The sequence below is a fragment of the Arachis stenosperma genome, chromosome 2, assembly GCF_014773155.1.
Source record: "Arachis stenosperma cultivar V10309 chromosome 2, arast.V10309.gnm1.PFL2, whole genome shotgun sequence".
NCBI classification, from domain to species: domain Eukaryota; kingdom Viridiplantae; phylum Streptophyta; class Magnoliopsida; order Fabales; family Fabaceae; genus Arachis; species Arachis stenosperma.
Window position 1 is genome coordinate 105,001,549 of NC_080378.1, and position 12,734 is coordinate 105,014,282.

At 31.8% G+C, this 12,734-nt stretch overlaps 2 protein-coding genes across 2 annotated transcripts; one reads left to right on the forward strand and one right to left on the reverse strand.

Annotated features, from left to right (window-relative positions):
- Window positions 1–4,270: 4,270 nt before the first annotated feature.
- Window positions 4,271–5,862, reverse strand: LOC130962029 (non-specific lipid-transfer protein 1-like). Its single transcript, XM_057888118.1, has 2 exons — window positions 5,429–5,862; window positions 4,271–4,593 (listed from the first exon to the last, which is right to left on the reverse strand). Exons 1-2 carry the CDS (start codon window positions 5,770–5,772, stop codon window positions 4,584–4,586), a joined length of 354 nt encoding a protein of 117 aa, XP_057744101.1. The 5' UTR covers window positions 5,773–5,862; the 3' UTR covers window positions 4,271–4,583.
- Window positions 5,863–10,566: 4,704 nt separating this feature from the next.
- On the forward strand, window positions 10,567–11,769 carry LOC130963364 (uncharacterized). The gene is made up of 2 exons (XM_057889488.1): window positions 10,567–10,728; window positions 10,792–11,769. Exons 1-2 carry the CDS (start codon window positions 10,567–10,569, stop codon window positions 11,767–11,769), a joined length of 1,140 nt encoding a protein of 379 aa, XP_057745471.1.
- Window positions 11,770–12,734: the final 965 nt, after the last annotated feature.

Sequence of the window (12,734 nt, forward strand, 5' to 3'; positions counted from 1 at the left end):
CCTCCTCATTGAATTGAGGCCAGTCAAAATCATCTCCCTCATTATCAGATGATTGAGGTGTATCAAACCCCTCCGACTCAAAACCTAGACCATCAAACTCATCACTAAATATTTCACTATCAACCTCCCCTATACCATGTCCAGCAGTAGAAGTAGGCCTGGCAATGTACTTGGGCCCAGCTGTGTTATTGGGCCTGGATGTGTGGGTAGGCCCAACAGTTACTTTAGGACCAGCATTCTTCCTTACATTTTTTGTAATTTTTTTCTTGTCAGCCTTCTTATCTCTTTTGTCACCTTTTCTCTTGGTTAAGTTAATGAGCAATTCATCTTCATCATCATCGGTTTCACTCTCAAAGCCTGGAGGTGGGGGTTTATACGCCTCATCTTCAGCACTTTCATAGCTATCATAGCTATCACCATCAGAGATTGGATCATCAGAAAAGACCTCGGCTTCTCTATCGTCATCAGTGTGTTCTTCATTCATGCTATTATTACCATCATCTCCCTGACTGAGATTCATCTCATCTTCTTCCGACCATTCAACATCTTCCATAATTGGGTGGTCAAAAAATAAGTACAACTCATCAGTTTCTTTGTCTTCCCTCTTTGCATCACACATCTTTCTAATTTCTTTATCTCCATAAATAGGGTGTAAGCTTTCTTCCATGCTAGGAGCTCTTGGATCATACCAACACATCTTCTTGAATTCATGGTAGCCGAGTTCTTCAAACAACTTCTTCAAGTCAAAGTAATTCATTAAGTCCAGATCCATCGGAGAAAATCTTGTTACATTGCCATTAAGATACAGAAGTTCACCCTTGTTATCTTTGACAAAGCTCCCCCCATGTTGAAACACAGGGGTAACACACTCAGTCATCTGTAATTTACAAATATGGAATAGCACTATCAATAGCAGAATAATAAACGTTGCCCTTGATCAGATAAAATTTGGATAAAATTTCATCAATACTAAATGTTACTCTAACTTCTATTATTTGGATAAATTTCATAATCAGCTTAATACATCAATACGATGTGTTCATCACTTCATATTGTGTCTTTTTCATGTTAAACTCGTATATGTATGCACCACAACACTTATCGGTAACCCATGTGAAACAGTATCAAAGAATCAAAAACAACTTTTATTTCCAGCAACTAATGGTATTCTAATAGAAACAACTACTGCATGATCACACCGTTAAACAATGTCAACAATGATCAACTATACCATCAACATCTTAATCAATAAACTCATCACTATACTAACCTCGACCAGTGGCCGTGGTGAGCGAAATACTCACAGGAAAATTCTTCTGCAATAATGCTGACTCATTCAAACCCTAGCGTCGACAACAGCAACGGAGGTGGTCGGAGGACTACAGGTTGACGTGGTGGTGGCTTCCTTAGTAAAACCTAGGAGAAGAGAGGGAGTTCAGAGTAATTTTGTTTTGGTGGAGGGAAGGCAAAGAGATGCTTCGGTTTTGATAGGCTCTTCCTCTCATAGAACGACGTCGTGCTCTACTCTAAACTGCAGCGTTTTGTATCAATCTAGCTAGGGACTAATTCGTCCGAACGAAATACGTGGAACTTCAAGTCACACGACACATCACCTCCTTCCGTTAGTGGTTAACGGAGATAAGAAAAAAAGGATCAATTTGTCTTACGCCCAAAAACATTAAGAACCAACGGAGTGATTAATTTTAATTGAGGATTAAAACGTCCACTTTAAAATTTCTTAGGGACCAATTTGGGTATATACTCAAATTTTATTTATCATGTTTTACTAGTTAATTTCAATTGATTTTAGTACTTAGAAAAAAAGTTAGGCAGGCTAGTTGTGTGGCGGTCGTCAATCCGCCTTAAAGCGAGGTGAGTTAGCTTTTTTAATATTTTAATTTATTTTTATACAATGAAAATAAGGTACATTATAATCTTCTTAGAGTAACAAAGAAATAATACTGAGTTTAGTCATTTTGGATCGGAAAAAGACAAAAGAAGTGCACAACACACAATGAGCGAGAGCGTTTCTTTCATTGTCAATCTGGTTGGCTGATTGATATGCTTTTTAATTTCTTGCCCATAACTCCGCACACTTCAATCACATGATTGGAACAAAACAGTGCTACCCTTTTAATTGCTACCTTACTAGTTACTCCTATAGGTTAGGTTATTCAGCCTTGTTCATATATACATGTAGCAAATAAATTCTTAGCTTGTGTTTGACCAATGACAAAGGACGCGTGTTTTCTTACTACGGAAAAATCATTTTTAATAGTAAATTTTGACTGTACTATATATAGCTCTAATTTAACTTATATTTTTATGATAATTATATATTTATTATTATTATATATTATAATAATAATTATATATTTTTTACAATTATTAAAAAAAATTTATCGATAATTATATAATTACTATTAAAATATTTTATCAACAAACATAAGACAGTTAGTTAATTAATATTTAATTACCGTTAAAAATAATGTTTTTAATAGTATTTTTCTTTTTTTTTAATTAGAAAAATATATAGTCACCGGATAAATTATCAATATTATGTGTATGGTTATTGACTATGTATTTAGATATATAGGTTTTTATCCAACTTCTAAAAATTTAGAAAAAATAATTATATAATATAATATTAGTATTTTTATAATTAAAAAGTTTAAAATGTAATCATTGTTAATCTCGTTTTTTTTTAAATAAAAATAGAATCTAGTATGAGAAACTTTTATGGCATATAAAAAGTTTCATACAATCATACGGACTAAATATATAAAGTACGGTATCTTTTATAATAGAGACATAACTTTTATTACTTAACCTAATTTTTTAAGTTAATTATTATTAGGCATATTTAATTTCTAATATAGGTGTTAAAACAAAGTTAAAATTGGTATTCGGTCATCCCTATATACTCACACCATATATATAAAAATAAAGTCGTAATAGCCTTGACAATCCTTATTAGTCAAGCTAGCTTTTGAGATTAGATTTATACACTTTTATCAAAAAAGTAAACTGTTATAATATAAAATATATATTAAAAATAAATAAAATAATATATTTATATAAAAATATATAGTGCTAATTTTTAGTTTATAAAACTTTTGAAAGAAAATATATATATATATATATATATATATATATATATATATATATATATATAAAATGTTGACTGAAATACAAGATAATTTTAAAAAATATAACAGTGACTTAACATTATTCATATATATTTCATATATATAAGAAGAGATAAAATATACTAAATCAAACTTCAAAAGACTACCAATCATTTAAAATTTTATGGGCATAAATGCAAACTCTTTATTATATTTTGATAATCTTTTTGGTTAAAGTTATAAATTCTCTCATCAATACGACGATCATATCATTATAAAATGAGTTCAGAAAACAACTCATTAGCATATTTTTTTGTATATAATAATTTATTGATCAATAATAAATTTTTAAATAGAATTTAGATTGATAATAAAATAGTCATTAGTTTATCAAATTAAAAAATACTATAAAAAATTGATTGAATAAACCAATTCTATGTATAAAAAATAATACAAAATTAAAAGGATGAATTTTAGTTGATCTTTAAAATTAAATGTGTATATCAATTTAGTTCCTAAAATTTTATTATGTACAATTAAATCTACGAATTGAAAATCATAAATTTCGGTTAGTCCATATTTGTTCTGTCGCCTTCAATTTATTATTATGATGGAGTTTAAGTGTACGAAAATGGTCGGAAGTCAAAGTTTAATTGGGATAAAAACAGTCAGAATTTATTTTTTGTTTTTTTAATATTTTTACCAATTTTGGCTATAATAATAATTGTATAATTTTAAATATAATAAAAATATAATTATAAATATTATATATATAATTATAAATATTAAATTAAATAAAGTAATTTTCGTTATTATCTTATTATCTTAAGTGTATTACTGACACTCGAATAATGTAACTTCACGAAAATAACAATAATGTTTGAGTATAAAGTGTAATTTTCATGCGTGGTAACTTTCTTTTTAGGAAGGGTATAACTTAGTCAACTAACTAGAGTGATTAATACTTAATAGGAGCTAACTAGGATTAGAAATCTGTTATAACTAATTGGTTAGGTGGTTAATTATTAGTTAGTTGTAACTTGGCAGGGTATAGGTATGATTTGTAATGCTCTTAATAATAATTAACCTCTTTAATGTTCAATATAAATTGTGAGAGAAGAACTAATAATAATTTGCAAAACTTAAAGCGAAAAATATTAGAGAAGAATTATTACTACTAACACATGTGACATTACATTGACCGAAAGAAATTAAACATATTACATAGCACATCATGATGATAACTAAACCCAAATTCAAAATGCCATGAAACTATGGGAAAATCTTATAGACTCACGCAAGTGGAGACCACGTAATAACCTTTCCCTTTTTTTTATTCTCAGTAAATAAAGCATGCTATGAAAATGGTCATAAGATATATAATATAATCTCTCAGTAGAAACTGGCTATGATCCGCTTTCATTCTTCTCCATCACATGTGAAACACTTGAGAATTTAATTGATGCTGCAATGTTGAAGAAACCCAACACACAAAAAAAAAAAAAAAAAAATCAAGTCAATTTATTACCAATTTTTTCAAACAAATATAATTAGTAATGATGTTGACTGAACATGTGATTAATAAGCAGAGTAATATTTATTTTATGATGGTGACTATATATAGATCATATCATTGCTTAAAAATGTATCAAATACAATTAATGTTTTTTAAGATTTCTCAACCTAAATTTATATATTCGTTCGATCATCATATTATATATTTTTTAAAAATTGTTCTTAGTAGAAAGGAAATGTATATAACGGCTAAATATTTTATATATTAGTTATATATTATCAATGAATGAAATACTTTATTCTACTGTGATGATAATGTAATAGACCCAACCTAAAAAGTAAATCTGTTTATGTTTAAATTCAGTCCGATTAATCGTACATATAAAAGGTCCACATTATTAAAAGCGGTTAAAAATTTATTAAATCGTTTAAACGGTCACCTGATTTTAGAAAAAGATCTAGATTAAACTATTATTCTTCAATTTGAAGATGAAAATAAAAAATGATACTGTAGGTTTAATTAATAACTACAGAAATGTTAGAAGACAATAAAAACTAATTTAAATTAGTCTAAAATTATTTTATTTTAAATTTATTAATTATTTTTAAAATAATTTTAAATTATTATCTTTCTAGTAGTATTTTTGTAAGAAGAGAAAGTTAAAATTTATTAAAATTTGACTAACATTTAATTAAATAAAAAACGAATAATTTAATACTATTAAATGTAATTTTATATTATTAAAAATATTAATAATAATTAATTGATGACTAATTATACGTACGTATTGCAGTTTGTGGAGGGACTAATCTTGTATGGGATGTTAACACCACATTTGGAAGGGAGTGAGCCAGCATTGGCAAGATTAAGGCCGGGGACTTGACCGGCCGATGATTTAAGGCAAGTGCACACGGTCCTGCGGTCGGCGGGAGTCCTGGCACTGGCAAGGACATTCTTGACCCCTTGGCAACATGTCTGTGCCGGGATTCCCCCGTTCTGCAGGTATCTGAGGCAAGATGCCAAGGAAACGGTCACGGCGCCACACGACATGGCGCCGTGGACCATCGGTGCACTCAACAATGCCATGCACACCGTAAGAACAACGCATGTAACCCTAATGCTGGCCATGATGATGAGTGATTTAGACTTGATAGAGAATGAAAAGGAAAACAAGTGTTTTTTATTTTGAGGGTGATTGGTTGGTTGCACTTGGGTGAATGGTAGTGGTGCAAAGTGTAGGGTTTATATAGAAGGTTTTGGAGTGGGGGTTTTAAATGTGAAAGATAAGGCATGTAATGGAAGTGTCAGCCATGAATGTGGTGGTGGTTGTGCTCAATTCAATGCTTTGATTCGTACATGGTCTTATCTTTCAGCACCTGGCTTCATATTAGCCGTTCAATATGATCATCTATTAAATTTGTTAAATATATAATTATCAACAATACTAGGGAACCAACTCTATATAAGCCAAGAACCAGCTAACTGGTAAATCAGAGACACCGATAACTTTAACCGGATATTGCTACTGATCGACACACGGATGTTTCTTTTTCTTGTAAATTGGATGGTTTTGGATATGATTTCTATGTTTCATGTGTTACGCATTAATAAAACATAATTAATTATATGGAACTAACTAATGAATGATCAAAGCATATGTTCTGTGATTCTCTCCTAACACTAGCGTATCTTTCCTCATGTTTTGAACGTGGTCAATAATAATTTAACAAACAAATTAAATTATAAATTAATAAAACTAATTATAATTAATTATGTTGTTTTATTCTTGGCTGATTATTAGTTGGTTCTATATACTTTTCCTATAATTATTTATTGATTAGTTTAAATTTTTTGACATAAATAATTTTATAATAAAATTAGATAAATTATTATTGATTGAACCATGCTCATAATTAAGTGTAAAAAAACACAAATTCAAAAAGATATATAAAATAATATATATAAAAATATATTTAATTAATATTTTAAATTAACCATTATTATGTAAGTTTTCTCTTGATCTGTAGACATTTATTTTTATTTAAAATTTTCTAAGTCAAGTTTGACATAATGTGAAGTGTGATTGTGGTCAGATGATCCATTTCCATAAAATTCAGATAATATATATGGTCTCTTTTTATATATGCACAGAAAAGGAAAAAAAAGAAATTAATAGCATATATTTCTTGAATTGAAGTTGCAAGAGATCAGATCAATACTATTATTGGTTTTTTTTTTCCCTCACCGACGTGAGGAATAGACTCACTAGTTATTACTAGTTAGCTACTAGATAGTCACTACTATTCACTACAAAAAAATAAAAACGGTTACCTAAAAACCTAACTACCACTGTTTTGGAGTAAAAGGAATACAAATGCTACGTGATTACGTGAATAACTAATTCAAATATAAATATTAGGTATTTAAAAAATTAAAAATTAATCATTGAATCAGTTATATTTTATATATTTTTAATTTGTATTTTATATTTTAAAATATATTTTATATGAAAAAACTAATTTAATAATTAATTTTTTGTGGACCCATACTATAAATATTTTTATAATGTATTACTAAAATACACCATTTCCAAATACATTTATTTACACTAAATGTATAAATAATTGAACACGTTAATTATTATTTGTGAACTAAATTTTACTGCTATCTTTTCGTAATAAAGACCGTAATAGTCACGAGCTCGCTGTCCCCATCTTTGAATGACAGATGCAGTTGGGTGAATTATTTTTCCGTCATGTTCCGTATTGATTAAATTTTTATGATATTTGATGTAAAATCATTGAGTTAATTATTTTGTATACGATGGATGAAACTGTGTAATACGTTAGTACGAGTTAAAATGGATATATTTTATAAGGTAAATTCTAGCCTACCATTTCTATAATAATATGTAATTTATCCTCTGTGACATGTCATCTTTTAATTGGTTACTATGTTAACTATAGTTAAACTATTGGTAATTAAATTATAGCCCAAAGTGGGTGATTATATAATTGACTAAAATATTAAAAATTCAGTCTTTCATTCTTCCCCCAAATCATCCTCTCACACAATGATGTCAGAGGGTAGACTTCTGTGTTCAATCATCTCTTGAAATAACTTGTCAACATTAGTTTCATGAGGAATATAATGGAGATAACAGATGAACCTTCATGTTTTTCAATTCGAAAAACTTCATAAGGTGCAACCTGTTGAGAAAATAAATAAATAATAATTTGCTAATTTACTCATTAAACTAAAGTATATGAATACAGATAATTGTAGAACATACCTTCGTTGTGAATGGGGATGATTGATAAAAATATAACTTTACTTTTTAATATTTATAGAAATTATATATTTATCCCTCTTATAAAAATATTTAATTACAAAATTATCCTACTTTAGTTAACATATTAACTCTTATTGAGTTAAATTAACTCAAACTAAAACTAAGCATCCAATTAAAACATACCACGTCACGAGGGATAATTTACATGTTGAAATAGAGAGGGTTGAATAGAACTCACCATTTTATAAATGTGATATATAATACAAATCATTACTTACAATTTGCATAACAAAAGAAATTGTTATTCACAATTTTATAAATTATATTTTTTTAAATTAAAAAATTAAAATCGTGACTCACAATTTTTTTTTGTCTGATCTTATTTAAAATTATAATTTACGATTTCTGTTAATTTTTTTTTTAATTTTTTATCTTATTTAAAACAGTTACTTACTATTTTTTTTAATTTCATATCATTGCATTATACTAAAACATCATAATATTAATAAAAAATACCAATAATAACTCAATATAAAAAAAAATTAGCCGCACTTGCCAATCATATGCTATATGTGTCGCAAGCTATGGGATTTGTTAATGCTACTGAGGGATAAATTATTATTTCAATCTTTGAGAGATTACTTTGGATTTTTTATGTAAACAAATTTTTGTATTAAATATGAACTCGCTTAAAATTAAAAAAATGGCCATTTTTTACGCCTGCAATCATCAAATTGTAAATTTGACCATATGTTGTTGGTATTTTTTGGTGAGATAAGTGTAATTTTGGTTTGCATATTGTGCCAAATTTTAGATTTTAGTTTAAATTCGAGAAAAAAAAAAGTATTTTCACATATATATAATTTAAAATAAAATATTAATAATTTTGTAAAAAATTATAAAATTATCATTTAACAATATTAATTTTTGACGTAAATTTTTTATTATTTTATATTATTTAATAATAATATGATAAAATATATGAATAAAATTAAAGATAATATATATATAATTGAATAATTTATAATTTTTATAAAATATATTCGTACTATTTCAGTTAATTCGTAAACTCAAATCAACCTATAAATTTGTTAAATTTGAGCTTTCATATTTTGAATCAATTATTAATTCTTAGATTATCAAATTGACAATCCGTAACAAACCGAAAAAACAAAAGGCTAGGGTCACTTCACTTTCAAGTTTCACCCTTTGTACGTCATGCATGGTGCAGTGGTGGTGCAGAGGGTTAACGTCAAGTAATGGTCCTACGCATAGGTCCTACCTTGTTTCAAGTTCAGACTCGGTAGATCTCCAAATAAATGCTGTCATGTACTGCACATAATACAGTGTCACATACATTTGCAAATATAATTGCCACGTATATACATGTATTTATTTAAATTTAATAACACCATGTGATTTCATGAAATCGTATCTGTACCATTTCTTATTTCTTGCTACTTTTCTACTACAGTTTTTGTGTACAATAGTAAAACCTCAGAAAATGCATGTGGACATGTTGGGTCGTGTAGCATATTTCCATCCTTTATCTTTAACAGTGTGTTCGTTAGTGATGTCAAATTTAACCGGTGGCGGAGCCATATAGTGAAAAAAAAAATGATCTTTTAATTTTAATTTCTTATGTATAAATTAGGGTAATGTACTTAAATAAATTAAATGTGAGAAACGTTTACGTGATTGCAACATATGAAAATTTGTTACGTGCATATCTTGTTTTAATATTATGTAATTCGTAGAAGCTAACTACGGTTCAATATTAACATGTAAACCGTAGCTGGTTGAAACAGTTTTTGAAAGAAAAGGTTTGATAATAAACCGTGGTGACCTACCACGGTTTACGAAAGAAACAATACAACCAGAAAATTCTCTAGGCAGCCACAGTTTATAAAGAATTTTTTAAACTTATAAAACCTTGTAGGCTGCCACAGTTTATGAAAAGAGGAATTCTATATATACATGAGCGAGGTTGGTGCTGCTCAAGAGGTCATTATCACACAATGGCAAGTGAGGAAAAGAGTTTTATTATCTTAGTGCATTGCTTTGGGAAAAATTAAAAGAAGCAAAAAATATGGTGTGAAGTTCACTGACAGAGAACCATTGAGTGTATTCATCAGCTCATCAAACACTTTGTCAGATGTAAAGAACAGCATCTTACAGAAGCTTGGGATATTTGGAAGCAAGTGGGTGAAGAAGCTATTCTACAAGATTCCAATCGCAGTTGTGTCGACCAGTATTAAGTATGATACGTTTATGCTAGCGGCTGATGAAGATATTAGGGTTCTGTTTCATTGTGTTAGGAGTTTTCCGGAGGTCAGAATACACGAGCTGTATGCGAAGTTAGAAGTTGGTGTCGATAGTTCTGGGGAATCAGCTCCAGTTCATAGCTCGACTGCCGCAGGCAGTGCGTCTAGTTCGATGCCTGCGACCGGGGCATCTGTTCCGCAGGTTGCATCCCCTTCCTTCACGGCTGATTTAGATCGAACGGAGGCAGTTGGTTCTGTACCGTTGGAGAATCTTGGGGTCTGGCAGCAGGCATTTGAGGCAGATACCGGTGGTGGATAATTCATAAAGTTGAAGGCTTCGGAGAACCTGATCGAGTAGAGAATGCAATGCGGTATGATGACTCTGACCAGGAGCCTGTAGATATCATTGGGGACAGTGATGATGACACATGTGCCAATCCACATGCACAACACGGACCTTCAAGTTCTGGCACACAGCAGTACCCTCCACACTTCTCCACTCTAAACTTGGAGGCTCTGGGTCAACAGGCAGACGGAGGTGCTACAATTGGGAGTTCTTCTACAGAATTTTAGATTGGGCAATTGTTCCAGAATAAAGATGAAGCTGTTCTGAGTGTGAAGGACTATAGCATCTGTCGAGGTGTTGAGTACCGAGTCTTGGAATCAGATCATCTGAAGTATCATGGAAAATGCAAGGAGTTCGGCAAGGGGTGTAGTTGGTTGATTCGCAAATTGCTTCGTGCACGAAAGGAAACTTGGGAGGTTAGGAGGTATAACGGTCCGCACACTTGCTTGGCCACCTCTATTTCCACTGATCACCGTCAGCTTGATTACCACGTTATCTGTGCGAGGATTTTTTCGTTGGTTGGGGCGGATGCTGCGGTTACGATAAAGGTCTTGCAACAAGCAACAGAAGCTGATTATGGGTTTCGGCCTAGTTACAGGAAGATTTGGATGGCAAAACAGAAGGCAGTAGCACAAATATATGGAGACTGGGAAGAGTCGTATGCCGTGTTGTCACGTTGGATGCTAGGGGTACAGTTGACCATGGCCGGAACAGTTACTGTGTTAAAGACCTCTCCTGTTCGAGTTGGGGATCAGGTCGATGAGTCTACAGTGTACTTTCATCGTCTTTTCTGGACATTTTTACCCTGCATCGAGCCCTTCCGGCATTGCAAGCCCCTGGTGAGTATTGACCGTACCCACTTGTGTGGCAAGTATGGAGGCACGTTACTGTTGGTGATTGCGCAGGATGGGAACTCGAACATCCTCCCGATAGCCTTCGCCCTTGTGGAGGGAGAAAATGCGGAGTCATGGTCATTCTTCTTGTCCATCCTACTATCGCATGTGACGCCACAGGAGGGTATTAATGTTATCTCTGACAGGCATAATGGCATCAAGGCTGCACTTGACTCCCCCGAGAATGGTTGGCTGCCTCCACGTGCTTTTCGAGCGTACTGTATTCGTCATGTAGCAGCAAATTTTAGCCTTAGCTTCAAAGGTAAAGATGCAAGGAGGATGCTGGTCAATGCTGCCTATGCAAAAACTGAAGCAGAGTTTTATTACTGATTTGACATAATGCAGACTGAGAATCCGGCCATGTGTGACTGGGCCAACCGAATGGAGTATGACAAGTGGACCCAACATGAGGATAGCGGTAGACGGTTCGGGCACATGACAATCAATATTAGTGAATGTGTAAATTCCGTGTTAAAGGAAACTCGTAACCTTCCGGTCACTTCGTTGGTTAAGTCTACTTACGGGAGGCTTGCTGAGCTATTCTTGGTCCGCGGACAAATAGCATAGGCGCAACTTGGATCTGGCCATGAATTTTGTCAAGCGTTGGTGAAGGCTATTGATCGGAACATAAGAGACTCAAGGTGCTTCACCGTCACGTTATACAACAGGCACTAGTCGGAGTACACGGTGGCTGAGACGACACCGACCGAAAACTTCTCGCTAGGTAGCTATCGAGTTTCCCTTAAGGATCACACATGCGATTGTGGATACGCAATCTATCCAAAGACAAGTGTGCAGACACGACTCTTTGATCCCCTGCATCGTTTTTCGGTAGATATGTACCCCACCTACAATTTTCATTGAAAGCATGTTATAACAAAGAAGAACACATGAAATTGAACAACTTATGGACCTAAAATAACAAACCATACCTGGATGCAAGCGAAAACCCGTACACATCAAAACGACTAGGTCTCAAACTGGAAAACCTCCAGAAAATCCAAGACTGTAGAAGCTGTAGTGGCCTAGCCAAGTTAACAACGTTTCTATTTGTCCCATGTGTAACACCCTCATTATCAGAAGTCACGCTTCCGGCTGCGCTACTCTGATAGCAAGGAGTATTACGACTACTTTACATACTAAATACTAAAATAGGAGCCTGTGACTCGACACTGTATCGCTGATTTCCTTGAAAACCGAAAAATAAACACTTTATCTTAAAAAAAGCAAACAGGCATAGATTCATATACAAGACTCTTTACATAATAACTCATAATATAATATACATATAAAAC

What these genes read in the sequence shown, in the direction of transcription:
- LOC130962029 (XM_057888118.1), bottom strand. Translation starts at nt 5,772, where the DNA reads ATGGCCAGCATTAGGGTTACATGCGTTGTTCTTACGGTGTGCATGGCA.
- LOC130963364 (XM_057889488.1), top strand. Translation starts at nt 10,567, where the DNA reads ATGCGGTATGATGACTCTGACCAGGAGCCTGTAGATATCATTGGGGAC. An exon ending in TGGAGGCTCTGGGTCAACAG is followed by an intron (nt 10,729 to 10,791) that starts GCAGACGGAGGT and finishes CAATTGTTCCAG; the next exon opens with AATAAAGATGAAGCTGTTCT.